The sequence below is a fragment of the Anoplopoma fimbria genome, chromosome 15 (genome assembly GCF_027596085.1).
Source record: "Anoplopoma fimbria isolate UVic2021 breed Golden Eagle Sablefish chromosome 15, Afim_UVic_2022, whole genome shotgun sequence".
Taxonomy (NCBI): Eukaryota; Metazoa; Chordata; class Actinopteri; order Perciformes; family Anoplopomatidae; genus Anoplopoma; species Anoplopoma fimbria.
In genome coordinates this window covers 12,486,257-12,505,741 of record NC_072463.1, presented here as the reverse complement: position 1 = coordinate 12,505,741, position 19,485 = coordinate 12,486,257, and the positions used below count along the sequence as shown (strand labels likewise).

The following is a 19,485-nucleotide window of genomic DNA, read 5'->3' as shown; positions in this document are numbered from 1 at the left end:
TTCACCTGAGAGCGAGCCAGCACCCCAAGGCGATTCTCCTGCCAAACTCCACAAAGCCATATGGGTGGAAACACACCTGGGACCGGAGGAGGAATGGGAATGGGAGAGGGAGGGGGTGAAAGAGAAGGACATAACGAAACAGGAGGAGGCAGGCTTCAGAGCGGACTCGCCTCCTGTGCTGGCGATACCTGTCACAGTGATTCCTGAGGACGACTTGTTCCCCCAGGTCTCTACCCCCTCAGAGTCCAGTGGCAGCTTGCCAGAGTCAGCCACCTCCTTGGCACCGACCGCAGGGGAGTTCCAGGCAACTTTACCACAGCCGGGAGAGGCTGAGGCCAGCACAGGCTCTAAGCAAAGTTCACTTAAGGAGAAACGAAAACCCAGAGAAAATCGGGTCACACGCAAGACGGTGAACCTGCCTTCGAAGCACAAGGTTTTTGCCCACAAGGTGTACGTAACCCCTGAGCCAGGTTTGGACGGGAGCGAACCAGCAGAAGAGGAGCCCAGCAGAGATTCAACTACAAAGACTTCAGACACAACAGGAGAGAAACCGTGAGTATCTGTCTGTTTTCTTTTTCCGTGGTTACCGTTTAATAGGCCCTTTGATCGGGCAGAAAACCAAAAGCAGGGGAGCTAAAGAGAGCTAAGCCTGCATGCAACCTGAGCTCTAAGTTCCCAAGCCCCATTGTACCAGAGGAGAACAATACAGTCTGCACTGAAATATTCATGTACAGTACATCTAATCAACAAAAACAGTGACGTATTCCTTTAAAGTGCTATAAATTACCCTTCAAGTTGCTAAAAAGCATTTGTTACTTACTTAACAATAAACGTGGTAATAATGAAGTCAGGATTATTTTTCCTTTTGTCACCTTTTAATTCAAATGAAGGTCACCTTTGCTGTTTACCTATGGTGTATGTTCACTACCTGAATAAGTTAGTCATAACAAAACTTGATGGGCAACTGCCTGCACACTTTTGTTTGACTTTAGGGTTTCATGGTTACAGTAAGACACATGCAAAAGATATAGAAAAAAAGGCATGGTTTTCATACAGATACTGCTCTCAAAGAATGAAGAGCATTCCCCAAAATCTTTGAGTTACTGTGCCGTCCAGGCTACAGGCGGTCATACCTGAAATATACTTGGTTTGATTTATAGGTTCAGAGCTACTGCAGTGGAATTTAACCTCTCTTTGAAGACACCAAAAATGTGTGTGTGTATATATATATATTATATGTGTGTGAAAGAAAAATGTCGGTATCTTGGGAAATATGTCACGTACAGTAGCGACAGTGGTATCAATCCTCTTATCAAACTTAGAACAAAGACAAGAAAGCGTATTTCCAAAATATTACTTATGTATTTTACTTGTATTCAGGTACTTTATGATTCGAAAAGGAGAACAAAAGGAAATGTACTTCTTATTGTTCCTTGTTAACTCTTGCTGTATGTGGATATTAAGGTTATTCTAAAATATTCCTGTTGATGTGTTTCTCTCTCTCTCTCTCTCTCTCTCTCTCTCTCTCTCTCTCTCTCTCTCTCTCTCTCTTTCCCCTCAGACTGCCAAGCCTCCATAACAGCAACAATGTGGAACTCAAGGAAGCAAGAGTTGAGCCAAGTACAGACAGGACTACACACTCTGGCACAAATACTCCTGAACCCATAGTTAAGGAAAAAACAGACTCTGGGGCCTGTGACTTTGATGATACCTCTGCAACTTCAGACATGAACAGAGCAAAGTTACAAGCAGTGGAGTCTGGGGTGAGAGGTCAAGGGACCAACCAGGCTACAGCCTCTAAACAAGGGCTTAAAGCAGCAGCAGCAGTAGAAAGTGGGCATACCGCAGCAAGTGGAGCAAAGAGCCCGTCCTCAGCAGCTGGCAGCAAGACCAAAAATGTGACAACAAAGACTAAAACCTCCACAGAGAGCACAAGGGTGGTAACTTCCAGTGATATGCCACCACAGAGGGAACCTAGAAATGATAAAACTGTTTCTATGTTACCAACATCGAAGGACCAAAGCACCGGTCCCACAAGTCCTAAGTCTAAAATCCCCAAAAGGTCAGCATCAGATGCTGATGTGAAATCACCAGTGACACCAGATAAACCTTCAGTGACTGATGCCTCTGGGTCAGTGGTCAATTCCAAACTGCAGAAACAACCCAGAAGCAAAGAAGCTTTGAAATCTCCACTCACTGCCACAAAAGCTGTCAGGAAACAAAGTTTTGAAGAGAAAGCTCAGTCAGGAGACATTTCTCCCACTAAAACAACACACAAGACAGGAACAAAGCTTATTAAGGCAAAACCAGATGAGGATGGTAACTCTATAAACCTGGTAAATGGTGTGGAGAAAGACAACGAGGAGAGCAGTATCAGAACAGGACACCCAGCTGACAGGGAGGGCCCTGGTGTCAAAAAACAAGGGAGAAGCTGTCTGGAGAATAATGCCTCCCTGGCAACAACGAGTCGGTTGCCCATTTCATCTCCGACAAGAAAGAGGAACGACGAGATAATTCAAATCATTGGCACCAATGATAGAAAAGCAACATCTGGTCAGACGGATTCAGACAGATCCAGCACAGTCCAGAAGCAGAGTCCAGAGCAGCATGAAGTAACTCCTGGCGACAGACCCGGTAGTGAGACGCCAACCCCGCTCCCGGACAGTCCCAAGAAAGGTAAGACACTACGATCAGTGCATGTCGTGTGCTGTGCAGGAAATCAGTCAGATCCAGTACCGTTTAGCCTGTCATTACATCAAAATCCTTGGGCTCCTTTGTTCACAGGGAAGGAAATATCAACTTTGTGGATAAAGTTCACTTTGAGGTTTAGAAATTGTTCACGTTTTAAAGGAATCGTTTGACATTTTGGAAAATCTGCTTATTTACTTTATGATAAGATTTATTTTACTCTCATATCAGTACACATGAAGCCAAATCAACCAGCTGGTTAGCTTAGATAAGCACAAAGACTGGAAACAGGGAAAGAGCTAGCTTGGCTCTGTCCAAATATAATAAGATTGCCCACCAGGACCTCTAAAGCTCTCTGATTAACATGTGATATCTTGTGTGTTATGTTTTTCGTACAAAAATGGTGACCTCCAAAGTAATAAACCCACACATAACCCATCGTAAAACAACAGTATATTAGTTTGACACTTAAACAAGCAAGATACAATGTGTTAATTAGTAAGCTTTAGAGGTTCTGGTTGGCACATTTTGTTACTTTTGGACAGAGCCCCCGTCCCCTTAAGCTAAGCTAACTGGCTAACTGGAATCTCCTGACTCCAGCTTCAAATTTACTACACAAAAAGCATTGTCAACCTACGCCTTTTAAGGTGAGGACATTTATTGTCATTCAAAATGTTGTTGTTGTTGTTGTTGTATTAATACTGCGTGTGTGTGTTTGTGTGTTTCCAACAGTAAGCATTCTGTCAACCAAACCATCCAAAAACCTCTCTAAAAGAAGCATTAGCCATGAAGAGATTGACACACCCACCTTGCGTGTCTCTCCGCCTCCCACCAAGCAAGGGAAAACTGTCTCATCGAGGCTCACCAAACAGAGCGACAACATTAAGCACCACAATAGTCCAGTAAAGGATTCCCCTGATCCCTCATCATCTGTGAGCAAGCTTCCTACAAGGGGTCAGAGAAGCCCCAACAAAGAGAAATCCATAAAACATTCATCAACTGAAAATTCTGCAAGCACATCTACATCTAAACGGGAGGACTCCAATCAGGACACTAACACAGAGACCGCTGTCACAGCATCTGAGAGTGTCATGGCAGATCAAATGAAGGACAATGCCAGTAGTGACATACCTAAAGTCAAGTCTCTGTCTACAAAGGAACAAGAGCGCATAATAAAACTCACAGACAATCAGTCCAGTGCCAGTGAAAATAAGCTGAAAGGAAAAGAGACGAAGGAAGCACTGGAGAGCATAACCAGTCCTGCAACTGAGGAGATTTCAAAAGTCCAACAAACACAAAACAACAATGCCGTTATTTCAGAAAACACACAAGTAAATGTTTCACCAGTTACAGGCCCCGGGGCTGAGGTATTTCCTAGCAGTGAGGTTTCTAAGGCAATCCCATCTCAGTCGCCAGTTAGTGATGTGAACAATGCTAAGATTGATTGCCAGCTTGAGACCAAACAACCAACAAGAGTTAAGTCTCAGATTCAAAGTGACAACGCTACACAGGAACAAGAAACATTGTTTTCACAGAAGACTGGTCCAGAAGAAGTAAAAGAGAAAGACATTTTAGAGAAGACAAAGCTAATAAGTAACAGAAAACCAGATTTAATCCAGGAGAGAGGCCTTCCAGAGACAAATCTCATCTCAGCTAATGAGGATTTAGCTGATATGTCAGCCAAACATGTGGTTGAAAGCAATCACTGTGACATAATGACTCCCTCTGATCAGGAAGGTGTTTTGCCCAGTAGTGTTTCCATTAAAGAAACAAATAAGGTCACTTCTAAAAGTCGTTCTGCTAAATTGGCTTCAAAAGACCAAGATGCCAAGCCATCAGATGGTATTTTAGCCACTTCCATTGCTGTTCCAGTTGATGCTAACTTGGCCAATATAGAGCAGCAAAAAGAGTTATTGAAGGATCAAACAACAAATATCACTCTTAATAATGATATATTGCCCACACTAAGCGGGGATTTAGTAAAAGATTTAGAGGTAGAGGAGAAAAGTAGAGAGGAGGCTGGCAGGAAACCAGCAGAGGCTTTGGACATTCAAACACAGACTGTGACTGTTTGTGAATTGCCCAAGAATGCTGAAAATCAGCTGGACAAAGAGCCTCTTTTACTGGCAGAAGAATTGGAAAGACAGAAGAAAGACTCAAAATCAAATGAAAAGCTTAACGACACAGCGGTGGAAAGCACTGACTCACAGGACAGTTGCAAAAAGGAGCTAAAGGGTATAACTATCGAGGATGAAGCAGAAGAAAGAAAGAAAGAAATTACAAAAACAAAGAAGCCAAAAGAAATATCATCAAGGGAGAAAAGTTCACAGCCTGACTCGGAGGAGGGACCACTGACAGAAGTTACGGAAGCCCTGGAAGAGATGAAGACAGAGCCAGAGCAAGCAAGAAGTGCACTCCATGAAAATACAGCCAGTGTGGTTGATACAGAGCAGGAACATAAGATCATCTTAAAAGAAAAAGCAAATAGTGGTGATAAGGAAACAGATCAGCAGCTGAAGACACAAACTGTGAGAAATGAACTGGAACCCAAAGTACTTCTTACCAAAGATGAAGAGATCAGGGATAAGGAAGCAAATCAGGGTGAAAAACACTCTGACGTTGAAAAGAAAATTCCAACGCCAAAACTAAAAGCTTTAAGCACTAAAACTACTAGTACTAAAGAAAAGAGTAAAACAAAGGACTTACTGATGAAGAACTTACCTAATGCGATTTCTAATGACACTGTTGCCTCAGAAGTTAGGAGCCACAAGGAACAGAAAACTTTGATTGCAAGAGACCAGGATGATAACATTAAAAAGAGGAAATCAGAGGATAATGCTCATAGTTCAGCAGAATCCAAATGTCCAAATGCTGACATAGAACAGAAACCTGTGACAGAAAAAGCTCCAGAGAAGACAACCGAAAGCCAGGTTTTAGAGATGGTAACACCTCAAGATCTAAAAGCAGTAAGCAGTGAAACCCAGAGTGCTGATTGTGCTAAAGAGGAGACTGAAACAAAGGATTTATCAGCAACTGCAAACACTCCCTATGAAGTTAGCAACCAACAGGATCAGAAGTCTGTAATCGTTGGCACCAAAACTCAGATTGCAGAAGGAGCTGAAGAGAAGACTGAAACAAAGGATTCATCAGTAAAGAGTTTGGTGAATGAGGCTGCAATTATTAATGTTAACAGTAAAGTTAGCATCCAACAAGACCGGCCGACCATAATTGTCAAAGATCAACATGAGGACATAAGCGAACAAGATACAAGCAAATCAAAAGACTCCATACGTCCAAAAACTGGCCAAAAACTGGAACCAGAAAGAACAGAAGCTCCAGAGAAGATCTCAGAAAGCCAATTTCAAGAACCAAAGGTTGTGAGCACCAAAACACAGAGTGCAGAGGGAGCTAAAGAGAAGACTGAAACAAAGGATTCATCAGTAAAGAGTTCAGTGAATGAGGCTGCAATTATTAATGTTAACAGTAAAGTTAGCATCCAACAAGACCAGCCAACCATAATTGTCAAAGATCAACATGAGGACATAAGCGAACAAGATACAAGCAAATCAAAAGACTCCATACGTCCAAAAACTGGCCAAAAACTGGAACCAGAAAGAACAGAAGCTCCAGAGAAGATCTCAGAAAGCCAATTTCAAGAACCAAAGGTTGTGAGCACCAAAACACAGAGTGCAGAGGGAGCTGAAGAGAAGACTGAAACAAAGGATTCATCAGTAAAGAGTTCAGTGAATGAGGCTGCAATTATTAATGTTAACAGTAAAGTTAGCATCCAACAAGACCGGCCGACCATAATTGTCAAAGATCAACATGAGGACATAAGCGAACAAGATACAAGCAAATCAAAAGACTCCATACGTCCAAAAACTGGCCAAAAACTGGAACCAGAAAGAACAGAAGCTCCAGAGAAGATCTCAGAAAGCCAATTTCAAGAACCAAAGGTTGTGAGCACCAAAACACAGAGTGCAGAGGGAGCTAAAGAGAAGACTGAAACAAAGGATTCATCAGTTAAGAGCTTGGTGAATGAGACAGCAATGAAAACAGAAGCTCCAAAGAAGATATCAGAAAGCCAAGTTCAAGAACTGCAAGTTATAGCCACCAACAGTCTGAGTGCTGATGGAGCTAAAGAGAAGACTGAAACAAAGGATCCACCAATAAAGAGTCTGGTGAATGAGATTGTAATTGAGAATGCTAACTCTGAAGTTAGCACCCAAAAGGACCTGAAGCTCTCAATCAGAGATGAACATGTGAAAACAGTGGAAAACACAGATCAATCCACAGATTGCGAAGTCCCAAATGCTAACCAAGTTGTTTTCACAACTGAAAAGGCAGCGAGTAAGGCTAATAAGAAACAGAAGAAAAGAAAAGAAATTAAAGAGGGCGTTGATGTTGAAAACAAATTGACAAAGGAGGATCAGCCGATGACGAAATCAAAGGTAGATGCCAGGCAAGAGTCAGAATGCATTTTTGTAAAAGATGCATCAAGCAAGAAAAGTGGTGGAGAACAAAAGAAGCCCACTCTTGTTCCAGATAAAGCACTTAATAGCACTGATGATCAGACGAATGCTGATGACACCAAAGAAAAAAACAAAACAGATAGCAGTTTGAAACAGGAACTGACGGCTTTAAGAGAAGAGAAAAGCAGAAACCTCAGTGAACCACAAAAGCCTGCAAAGCCAACACTCAGTGGCAGATTGTCTGTTTCTACGTCAGCTGAACAACCTGCAACATCTAAAAGTCTTCAGCTGAATAAGGACTCTCCATCTAGCTGGTTAGATGTGGAGCATCAAAAACAGAAGAAGGAACATAAAAGGAAAAAACTAAAAGCCTCAGTCAGTGAAGATGAGGCTGTTGAGCCTGATGACTTTGATGATTTCATCAGGAGCATTAAGGAGGGCAGCATTCCCTTCACAATACCACCAAAGAGGCATATTCGTAATAAGTCCCTTTCTCCACCTTTTGCCATGCCGGCCATAAAGGAGGACCATTTTGAGAAAACATTTGATCCAAAAGAATTCCAGTTCGGCTTAAGAAATTATGACAAATGTTTTAGGGATCCTTCCCCAGCTATGGTGATTAAACAAAAAGCTGCTAATAGGAGAGGACGGACCCTGGAAAAAAGCGCACAAGATACTGCCATGGACACTTCTAGAGACCAAATGAAATCACTTGAGGAGGTGGAAGGAAAGAATGGAGTCAATGAGGGGACAAATACTGAGGGAGGCAAAGAAGAGGGAGAAAACAATAGAGAAGAGCCTAGGAAGCTGACGTCAAGACTTGAAAGGATGTCCATCCTCTCCAGCTTACTGAGTTCCCCCCGGGGCTCCAGGAAAACAAAAGAGGAAGCTGCCTCCACCTCAAAGAGCACACTGTCTAACCAACAACAGGGCTCGCTCTCGCTTAGAAAGCAGGGAGTTGTTGATTCACCTCTGCCTGCAGTTGAAGCAGATAAGAAGGGTCTGAAGGGTGTAGCTCAAGGCCCACTTGTAGGTGGTGGTGTAAGTACAGTTAGTGAGTCAGCACTCAACCCCTCCTCTCCTCCTCCTCCTGCTCCTCTGCCACTCCCAGAGATAAAGCTGCCTGATCATTTAGAGAAATACCTCAAGAAGAACAAATCCTTTTCTGAGACCTCCCAGGGCTCTACACAGATGACTAAAACTAACCTGAGTCCCGAGGGTACTGTGATGGACCAGGCCTCGGGTTTGGGAGTACCTAATGTTGGCCTGAAGGGCCCTGAAGAACCACCTCCAACCCGAAACGACAGCCAGCAGACTTCTCGAAATGGACTTACTACTTCTAAGACTAAGGTAGGAGTTTCAGTATTTTAAAAGAGCTCCAATAATTGTGGTTTCTGTACCGCTTTTTTACAAATTTTTGCAAAGTCAGACCAATCAACAGCCCTAAGCCGGAATGGGGTTTGAGCTTTTACGCAGAGCGCTGATATTTCTCACTTTCATACCCTGTTCTTCTGTTTTGTGGTGGTGTTGAAACGAAGTCATGAATCATGTGCAAGTGAGGACAGGAGGAAGGAGTGTGTCCTCTCTGTGGAATTTAGCACAGGGAATGTTTGCCAAGCTCTTCTTAATCACACTTATCACGTCACAAAAAGATATTTGCATTAAAATGCAAATAAAGTAGAACTATGCAAAAAACTTGTTTGTGTTTGAATGAACGCAGTGTACACATCATACCTGCTGCACAACTTGTGTTCATATCTCTCCCTTTAGATCCTTGCATTACAAGACAGTTATTTACTAAATCTTCCCTCAGTGATTCTCAAACTGCGGTACTTGTACCTCTGGATACTTCTGCAGGTGCTATGGGATACTGTGGATGTATAAAGAGAACTGGATAAGGCATTGGATGCAGTGTCCCTGTTCATTGCTATGAGAACTGCTTAGTGGCTCATGAAGCAAAGAAAGTTTGACTTCCCTGTATCCGACACCTCTCACCCTAGACACAAACTCTTTAAATCCATTCCCTCTGGCAGGAGGCTGTGGTCCTTCAGGACCAAGACCTCACTACAAAACAAAAAAGTAATGGGAGATGGTTCAAATGGTTAGCTAAAAGTAATGGGTAGATAGTTGAATAGCTAAAAATGATGGATAAGTGGTTGAATTAGTTAACTTAAAGATTCAAAAGAACACATTTGAAACATGAAGGATGGTGGTACATGTTTCTTACTTCTAGAAAGGCTTTGTGTCTGAAGAGGTTAAACAAATTGAAGTTACCTCCACTGTTTGGAAGACTGAAGTCTTTTGTTAAAGCACAGGTTCAGTTTCATAATTAAATATGACATTTTCTTTCAGATACCAGTAGTAAGAGGGTTCCACAAAAGGCCTGGAAAGGTAGGATTAAATACCATTTTCTTGCATTTGTATAATGCTTTGTGTCAATAACACATTGCTTGCTGCAGCATATTTTAATGAAATGTCTATTTTCCCCATCCAGATGGTCATTCACGAGCATGCTCAGTTTGGAGGTCAGCCGTTTGAGCTCCATTGTGATTTAGAGGATGCCACCACAATGAAGCTGTCCCCTGTCATCTCAGTCAGAGTAATCAGAGGATGGTAAGAGTCGTTGCTAGCATTCATTAAACATGCATTGGATACAATTACATCCTAAATGTAATTCACTAAAACCTAAAAATCATCTAAAAGACTATCCAGGTCACATGTCTGTGTGCACATTTCCCCGCTGCGGGACTAATAAAGGATTATCTTATCTTGTCTGCACTTGACCATGTTTCAGATTCTTTCCACTTGTTTTCTGTGTTTGCCCTCAGACATTCACATGTCTTAGTCATTCACATGTCTAACGTTCAGATTTTTGATGATGTAATAATGCAACTCTCCTTTTCTTTAGCTGGCTCCTCTTTGAAAAACCAGGCTTCCAGGGTCGTATCATCGCCCTGGAGGAAGGTCCAACAGACCACATAGTGAACATGTGGGCAGAGGAGGGAACTCCAACGGCACTGGACCAGATGGGTCAGCCTGTACCAACAGCACCTATGGTCATAGGTTCTGTTCGATTGGCAGTTAGAGTAAGGGAATCTGTTCATACGTCACTCCGTCATACTTTATCTGTGTTGTTATTTTTACAAGCACTGAAAACTGTCTTGTGCCAAAAGCTGCTCAAGTTGCTCATATTTATACTCAATTATTCTTTGAAGAATATTAAATATTTTTGCCTATTTTAGTCTGTATTTTATGTTTGTTATATCTACATTTAACATTAGGAAAAGTTGTCTTATTTAAGTTAAGTTAAGTTTAAAATTGTTTTACTTTTTTTGTGATACTCATAGTAGAATAACAAATTACAACAAATCAGAGCTTACTGAGACACTGCAGTAATGTATCGGCACAAACAGTGAAAAACTTCAAATTTTCTCACAATTTCATCTTTATGTTGTACCTGATAGGACTACAGCATACCCAGAATCGACCTGTTTGCAGAGGTCAATGGGATGGGGAGGATGTCATCGCACTGTGACGAGGCTGTAGAGATTGGTTCCTACGGGATTCCACAGACCACCGGCTCCATCAAGGTTCATTCAGGAGTGTAAGTTCAGCTGACCGCTTAAAGTAAGAGGGACTGTACGTCAATGGGGGTTGTTCCATCATAGGAGCGTCTTTCAATTTCAGTGTTTGCTGACGACCCTGCTACTAAGAGGTAGTTTTAAAGCTCACAACGATGCATCTCTCTGGACACTGTATGGGAAAGAGTTTGTGTGCACCATCTGTTCTCTATCTATGAAGGAATGCAGGCTGCAGGCCAGAGCTTGTGATGGTCATAGTTTTAACTGCTGCTCATTATTTATGGTTGGCGCATTTTTCGGTAGAGATGTTAAGATAAAGTTCTGTATTTAGTTCCGTCATTTTTGTTATTCCTTCTTCAAAGTTCTGTGATAATAGTCAATAAAAGGTCACTACTCTCCCTTTCCTACCTCCCCTTCTTTTCCTCACCCTCTCCCATGCTGTCTCTGTGTGTCTTTAGCTGGCTGGTGTACACCGATCCAGGGTTTGGGGGTTTTGTTGAAGTGCTGGAGGAGGGGGAGTACCCCTGCCCAGAGAACTGGGGTTTCCCTGAGCCCTTCATCGGTTCTATCAGACCCCTCCGATTGGTACAGAACATAAAATATAAGATATATGTTTACACTATGCTGTCATTTTGTCAGTTGTTTTGGTCTGACAAATGTGTCTCTTCAATACAGGGACCAATAAGGGTGGAGCATCCTCACGATTTCAAGGTGTGTTGCATTACATTTTTTGCATCAATAGCTGTTTATAGAAACCGCACAAAAAGTTTTGTATGTTACTTTTGTTCACCATCCCTTAGAGAATCACAAACTCTACACAGGACACACATTTACGGCCTGTGTTTAGCTATTACAGCTTTATCTTTAACTCCTTCCCCTCTTCTCTCACTCAGGCCTTAGTGTTTGACAAACCCAACTTTGAAGGACAGTGCACAGAGGTGGACAGTGATGTGTACAACTTTCAAGAAGAAGTGGAAGAGGAGCAAACAGGCAAACCAGACGAGAACAAGAAGACGGTGTCTACAGTGGGGTCTATAAAGATACTAGGTGGTCTGTAAGTATCTGTTTGAGTTCAGAGATGCAGCAGCTAAAGATGATTTACCAACCATTTAGTGATAATTCTCTGTTTTGTCCTTGCAGCTGGGTGGGCTATCAAGAGGCAGATTTTGAAGGCCAGCAGTACATCCTGGAGGAGGGGGAGTATCCTCACTGCAGTGACTGGGGAGGGTCTGAGGATGGACTGCTGTCACTTCGTCCTATAGGCCCAGTATGTATCACCTGCAATATTATTGACACCTCGGAACGGTAATCTGCAGGATTACTTGCTTTATCTTGTTTCCATCTTTTGGAAGCACTGATTGCTGTGGTGTTTCTGAGAGCATGGGACATTTAAACAGTTCCAGCTATTGATTCTTACAGAAGTGGCATACTAAAAGACTTGTTTCCTGTGTGGAGGAGGTTTCTCCAGGACAGTGAGGACTTGAAATGTACGACTGCGTATTAGTGTCATAGGTTTAAACATTATAATTACAGAGCCAGGGGAGGGGGGTAATATTCCAAGAAAAACTTGGATATTCTCTGAGATAAAGGTGTTTACAAAAAAAAAGATAAACTTGGATATTGTTTGAGATTATAAAGTCAAAGATTTGCATACATTTCTTTTTGTGCGATTAGAGAACAGCCGCTTGCTGTGTGTTTTGCCTGCAGTTGATGACCTAATGAAATTATGCTTTGCAATTTGATTTAGCATTAAGGAAATACTCGTGATTTCAGCCCAGAATCACCATGTTGTCATAAGCAGCCAGGCTTTGAAGAGACCTTGCTGTGAATTCGGCCTATTGAAAAGATAAAAACATATTGATTAGAAATGAATTTCATTTCATTCTTGTAAAAATGTACCTCTTAAATCCCAGAAATGAATTTGCTCTAATACGCCGTGAGATAAATTAGAGTAGTGGCTCTTCACTTCACTCTTTTCACTGTATTATCTCTCCTAGGATTTCCAATCCCCTCACGCAAAACTGTTCAGTGAGCGGCACTTCGATGAACTGGGGCTGAATGTGGACCTGCTGGGTCCCGTCCCCAACATGGAGGACCTCAGCCACGGCAGCAAAACTCAGTCTGTCAACGTCATGGGTGGAGTGTAAGTCGAACAAAAAAAACAACAACAACTCACAAAGTTACATGTCATGAAGAAGGAGGGAACATTGTGACTCTGCGTTGTCCACGCCCTTCTAGTGTTTGGACGTGTGCTTCTCACCTTCCATACATGACTAATCGTTATGTCAGCGTACACCCAAAGATACACACAGGCACAGACACATACAGCCGAGAGGATACAATTATGAATGATCTTGTGTGACTGATCCATTTGGGTAATTGATATGTTACGTTTGACAAAGGGATGAAGGAAATCTTCCATCTCTTAAGGGCAAGGATTAACACTGATGATATGAATACGAGTGGTGCATCTTTAGGACTATTAAAGATGTACATTACAAGAGTCATTTTGAGTTTAAGCAAAGAAAAGGAGGCCTTGACCGAGGTGCAGTACATACTGTACAGTGTCGCTATATTTAGATTCTTTTTTTGGCGCTGTTTTCCACCATTTCTGTATTCCTTCTTCCTCTTGGATGCGTGCGTACAATCTGCCTGCTGCTATGTTTTTCAGGATGTTGATGGAAAGAAACATGCCGCACACGTCAAAATAAGACCATCCAAGCAGATGGCACGTCCTCTGCAGATACAGACACCACCAGTGTGACAAGTGATGATTGAGAAGGATTATTTTGTACTATGTCTATACTTTGTTTTTTACCAAAATCCTACTCATTGTACCTTTTAAGTACCTACTTGTTTATAAACAACAAATTAAAACAATGGTTTGAATACATTTTTAAAATCTGTTATTTAAATTAAATAATACCTTTAAAACGTGGCGCAAGTTATATAGTGAACAGATTTTTGTCTATCAGCCAGCTGAGTGGATTTGTTTAACCTTTTATTGCCATCTTTGTGTAACGTTCCACTGTTTGCTTTACATCTGCCTTGCCAGCTGAATGGTTTAACAACCTCTTAAAAACAGGGACTTCCTCTCTTTATGACGGCAGCATCGGTTCAAGTCAGTGATTCAGTCAGAGAGCCAGCCTGATTATGAAGAGACGGCCTCCATGTGTCCGTCTCTAATAAATCCGTTCCTTCATGGTGGTGTTTTGCATCTCAGGATCATGTGTCTGTGTCCCTGGCAGGTGGGTGGGGTTTGAGAAGCCTGGATTCAGTGGAGAGCTCTACGTCCTGGAGAGAGGCCTGTATGCAGGCCCAGAGGACTGGGGAGCCCCGGACTTCAAGATCTCATCCATACAGCCGGTCTTCCATGTAAGAACTGATGTGTAGGATCAGTTAGAAACAGGATGTGGCTAGTCAGGTTTTTCTTTCACATTGGAAATAGTGTGTGCCTTTGTGTTGTTTTGAGTAAATGGCATTTTGAATGAAAGGTTAAAGCTTTTGAAATAATTCATAGCAACAACTGAACAAGCGTTTGATTTGATTACGAACTCTGTTTGTGCAAAGCTTCTGTTAATACCTCCCTTCTGTGGTTTTATAGGACGCCTTGATGGGAACACCAAAATTCAAGGTACCATCCATCCATTCAAGACTTTAAATGAAACAGATTAACCCATGTTTCCTCAACCATCCTGGTTGTGTGAGTGTCTTAATTCTGTTTTCATGTGTGTCACAGATGCAGCTGTATTCTGAGCCAGACTTCCAGGGAAGGCTGGTGGCTCTGGAGGACAGCGCAGCAGCTCTGGATGAGGACTTTATACCCAAGTCCTGTAAGGTGCTGGCTGGCAGGTAGGAACTACTGAACTGTCACCAAACACAAGCTAGAACTGTCACTGTCCTTCTGGTTAAAAAAGATTTGAGGAATGAATCACATGTTTATTTGGCACCAAACTAGAAGAAAGTACTTTCTTCTACTTTGGTGCCTAGATTTAGTGTATAAATATAATATAAATACAAATCTGATTTTAAGATACTGTCATAGTATTAAGATCACACATCAATATGCATAACAGTGGAAAACTGTTTCCTTTTTTATGCAATCAAAACAGTGAGATTTTTCTTTTTTTACTGTTAATTAAAAATGTATAGTGTTTTTGAGCATCAATACAGTGTCACAAAACATAATATCATCAGTATTGATATTTTTCTACATCCCTAATAAAGCAGTGTTATAAGAAGTGATTCTAAAAACAAGATATATGTTTTTTGGGCTACATTTTAGAAGAATAAGACAACGATAATATGTGTGTTCTTGTGTGTCTCTGTGTCAGCTGGGTGGCATATGAAGGAGCTCAGTTCACAGACAACATGTATGTGTTGGAGGAGGGGGACTACCCCAACACGGAGGCCATGGGCTGCCTGTCCTCAGACACTACCATTCGCTCCATACAGACCACTGGACACGTGAGTATTGTTCATATAGTGATATGAAAAGCTATATCTGGGCCCTTTGTGGATTAGACTAACAACAAATGAACCTCTCTGGTCTTCTTGTTCAGGAGTTGTCTCTGCCCTCCATCATCTTGTTCAGTAAGGCGGGCTGTAGAGGACGCAGAGTGCCGATGACGGGTGGAGCTGTGAACCTGCAGCAGGCCGGCCTGGACACACGCATCCCCTCCGTGGTGGTGGAGGGGGGATTGTATGTCACTCTTTAAAGTCTCCACTATTATATTCCTGGTTGATTTAAAGGCACACTCTATAATCTAAATGGAACCAAATCAGTAACTGCATCACAAGCAATACAAACTCAGTCAAAACCTGCTGTTAATCCCAACTAAAATACACAACAAATGTAAAGTTATTAATGTTTTTATCTTAAAGTTGATTTAAAACACTATCATTTATATATACATTTTATCATACTTTTTTTTCTTTAACTCAAACTTTGTTGTAAAACTTGTTATGGGTGTATTTAAATACAAATTTAAATTAGGAACGTTTTTACCGAGGCTTTTTGAATTTTAACCACTGCTGTGTTGAGGAAAAACATTTGAATGCTCCAGCAAAAGGTTTGACAGGGACACATGAAATTCCCTTAAACGGTGTTAGCTTAGCTTTTAGAGCTGGCCATGTTCTCATTAAGAGCAGGAAACATGTCAACGATGTGAGGACTCCTGTCCCAACTGTAAATCCTGGAGCTCAGCCTGAAATGTGAATATTGGCTGTTATTTCGTGATGTTATCTTCGTCCTTCATTGTGAAGCTGAACTAACACTCGAGGCTGTCCTGTCTCCAGGTGGGTGTTGTATGAAGGCAGTAACTACCGCGGCCGACAGCTGCTTCTCCAGCCAAGTGAAGTGGCTGATCTGTGGAAGTCTAGTGGCATGCAGCATATAGGATCGCTACGTCCATTACTCCAGGTATGGAAGGAGGGAAATGGAGCCCATCAAAAATAGTTATAGAAATTAGTCTAGAATACTTAATACAACAATGTCACATTTATTGTGTCACATTGTTAAAGCAAGTTATTTTTGTTGGAAAATACTTTGACCTGAACTCATAAATCAAATGTGGTTTTGCATGTTTCCCTCCAACAGAAGCAGACGTACGTCCGTCTTCGGAACACAGAGACAGGAAGTGTGATGTCCCTGACAGGAAGTTTGGAGGACATCACGCTGATGAGGGTTCAGGCTGTGGAGGAGACGGGGGGGTTAGAGCAGGTCTGGCTCTATCGGGACGGGCAGCTCACCTGCAAGGTACGACACATTATACCAACGGCCCACAAAACTTCTATAACACCGGTCAGGGTTACACCAAATCATCTGCTCACCAACATCGTCTGTGGAAACTCCACAGACAAGGCCATCTTTTTATATCGCTCATGGCCATGAAATATCATCAAACGGCACCTACGGGGTACACGGAAGACTAGTAGTATGGCCTTTAAAGTCTAACAACAGTGTACTGGGACCATTGTAGCAAAAATGTGTCTATATATATTTTTGACTTCAAATCTCAAGAAAGTATTCTTTTTTTTTCTCTCATAAATGTAGTTGATAGAGTTTATTTTAGCCCCCTCCCCCGGCTCCATGATGGTTTTTTAGCACCTGCAAGGGCCCGAATACACCTTTCTAAATATACTCTTTATTATCTTCACTGTTTTGCTCTCTTACAGTCTTGTGGTTGCAGTCACTCAGCCTACAGTAACGGTGTCCACATATGAGCCCTAAATATGAAATCTTTGCACAAAAAGTTTGTTTGTTTGGAAACAGCTGTAGGAGTTGTTTCAGGAGTTCAATGTTGGATGTAGTAAATCTTCTCCCCTCTGGCAAAGTAATTTCCGCTAACTGTGGACCTGAAAACAAGGGCGTGCAGAGCAGGAAGAAACATGTATTCCCAACAGACTGAAATATTCTTCCTCTAATCACCTCTGACAAAGAGCTTTTGTTTTTCTTCTTGTTTGTTGTCTGTTAGTTTATATCTCTAACCTGTGAACATGTTTCGTAGCAGTTTGATTGAACGTTAAGCAATGATTTTTTTAAAGTAACCTCAAGAATTTTGAAAGGATTTCTTAACATTGTACGTTGTTGTTTTTTTGCTATTGTTAATAAAAAAAATAACTATCCAGGCAAGTCTGTCCCAAGACATTATCTGTTTATTGCGGTGTGCTATGATTTAAATTCAACAGGGATTTTAAAAAAAACATTCTAACAAAAGCCATGTGTCCTGTGATAGCTTTGTGGTGCAAGTTAGTTTTCTGCACTAAAAATAACAAAAGAATGAATATCAGCCATTCGTCCACAACTTAAGGACTGGTTTAAAAACAAGGGAAATCCACCAGTACCATCCTCACCCAGCATGCTCTCTGTGTCTCCAGCTGGTCGAGGACTGTTGCCTGGAGACCTCGGGCAGTATGGTGATGGAGGGCAGCAGGCTTCGAGTGACCGCGGAGCGAGGCAATGGCAACCACCTGTGGAACATCACCCCAGATGGCCGCGTGCACTGCCACCTCAAACCTGACCTGGTCCTGGAGGTCAAAGGTCAGATTACTTTTTCTTGACTTCAAACATCTATTTAGTCGAGTTGCGTATTATGGAATACATTTAAAAGGTTCAACTATGTCAGTATGTGACAAGTCTTAAACCAACAGCTCCATCTCCTGGTGTAATGAAGAGGTGCAATTTTGGAAAATATCTGTCTGGTGACCTTGAGTCAAATAGTTGCTGATTTTCAACACAGTTTGTACTAAATAACTGTATTTCATACGTTTACTTTCTCAATGAAAAACGTTTTTGATGTCTGTTGACACCAGTTGGTGTTTTGTATTGAGCAAATGCACTGACTTTTTATTGGCTTTGCTTCTCAGGTGGTCCTCAGTATGACAAGAACCAGGTGATCCTCAACACATGTGACGAGAGAAAATGTAACCAGAGGTGGACCGTGGATATCCTGTGATCTCACCAGACTCACCACCTCGCTCTGAACCCTGTGATGCAGCTCCACTGTGGGACTCACGCCACAGACACAGAGCCAGTCGGGGTGTTTTTATGCAGACATCTTTTTTTGTAGTATTTTGACTCTTGTTTACTCTTGTTGAGGAGGGTAACCACTAACTGGATCAACATTAGAACTATTCTTATAGTTAATGAATGAGCAGTGTAAACATTATTGCTCTATTTCTGCCACTTTATTTTGAACACTGTACACAAAGACTCCATGCACCCCTCTGTGTTTCCACTGCTTGTAGTGAGAACTTGCCCTGTTTCAATGCTGCATACCTCTTCACTTCACGGTTCTTTTCTACTGCAGGTTCCAATGTTCCAATGAACATAATGTTGGCAAATATGAATGTATGGATATGTTGACAGCTGCAATATGAAGTCCGATGTGCCTACAATTATGTAGATGTTTTCTTTTAGTTAGAACTGTGGATAAAAAATTATCTATTGTCAAATTTGAATATCTTTCAAACTTGACGGGTTTATACATTTTTACACACACTGTACTTTACTGCATTAGGTTGTACATAAGCCTTCAGTGTATAGATTTGAATTTGAATTTTAAAACAGAACTGCAATAACAATGTTGCCCACTGTGGATTGTAAATATTTGAATGTATATGAGAAAACTGTTACACATGAAAAAAAGAATGCCATTTTCTGATTCTGTCTTTTTTCTAGAAAATAAAACATTCTTTCTTTAGATTTTAACTACCTGTTTTTGTGAAACGTTGTTTGAGTGGCTTTAATTTCTCTGATCGTCAAATGATTCCATATTCCATGGATTTGAGGTGGAAGCAGGCTACTTGTGACACGAACTATTTGGTATGATCCACTGGTGCATAGAACACAAATATACATTTAGATTTTGTATAGTCTGTCATAAGAAATCACAGTGTAGTATGTCAAAAAGTCAATGTACATTATGTAATAAAAAGTTGTTAAAATTATAGTATGTTATGTCAAAAGGGTCATATAATGTGTCAAAAAGTCAGTGTTTTATGTCTAACGTTGAAAAAATCATAGTATAGATCAAAAGTCATCTAACGCCATATATATGTCATAGCATAGTATGTCAAAAAAGTCATAGTTTAGTATATCAAAAAAAGTATGTGAAATAAAGTAGGCCATAGTATAGTATGACCCTAAAAAAGGTGATAAAAATTGCTGTAACAGTATTATAGTAAATAAAAAGTCATAATATAGTTTGCCAAAAAAGACATAGCATGTATGGCAAAACAAG

General features: G+C 41.3%; 2 protein-coding genes across 2 annotated transcripts; both read left to right on the top strand.

Annotated features, from left to right (window-relative positions):
- The first annotated feature begins 1,727 nt into the window (after positions 1–1,727).
- Positions 1,728–4,564, top strand: LOC129103751 (mucin-2-like). Its single transcript, XM_054614341.1, has 3 exons — positions 1,728–2,676; positions 3,421–4,363; positions 4,561–4,564. Exons 1-3 carry the CDS (start codon positions 1,728–1,730, stop codon positions 4,562–4,564), a joined length of 1,896 nt encoding a protein of 631 aa, XP_054470316.1.
- Positions 4,507–18,934, top strand: crybg1a (crystallin beta-gamma domain containing 1a). Its single transcript, XM_054614513.1, has 19 exons — positions 4,507–8,510; positions 9,513–9,551; positions 9,655–9,773; positions 10,069–10,246; positions 10,625–10,764; positions 11,200–11,326; positions 11,417–11,452; positions 11,635–11,795; positions 11,882–12,008; positions 12,739–12,884; positions 13,990–14,116; positions 14,346–14,375; positions 14,481–14,593; positions 15,076–15,208; positions 15,304–15,443; positions 16,040–16,163; positions 16,341–16,499; positions 17,621–17,783; positions 18,110–18,934. Exons 1-19 carry the CDS (start codon positions 5,070–5,072, stop codon positions 18,196–18,198), a joined length of 5,592 nt encoding a protein of 1,863 aa, XP_054470488.1. The 5' UTR covers positions 4,507–5,069; the 3' UTR covers positions 18,199–18,934.
- The last annotated feature ends 551 nt before the right edge of the window (positions 18,935–19,485 follow it).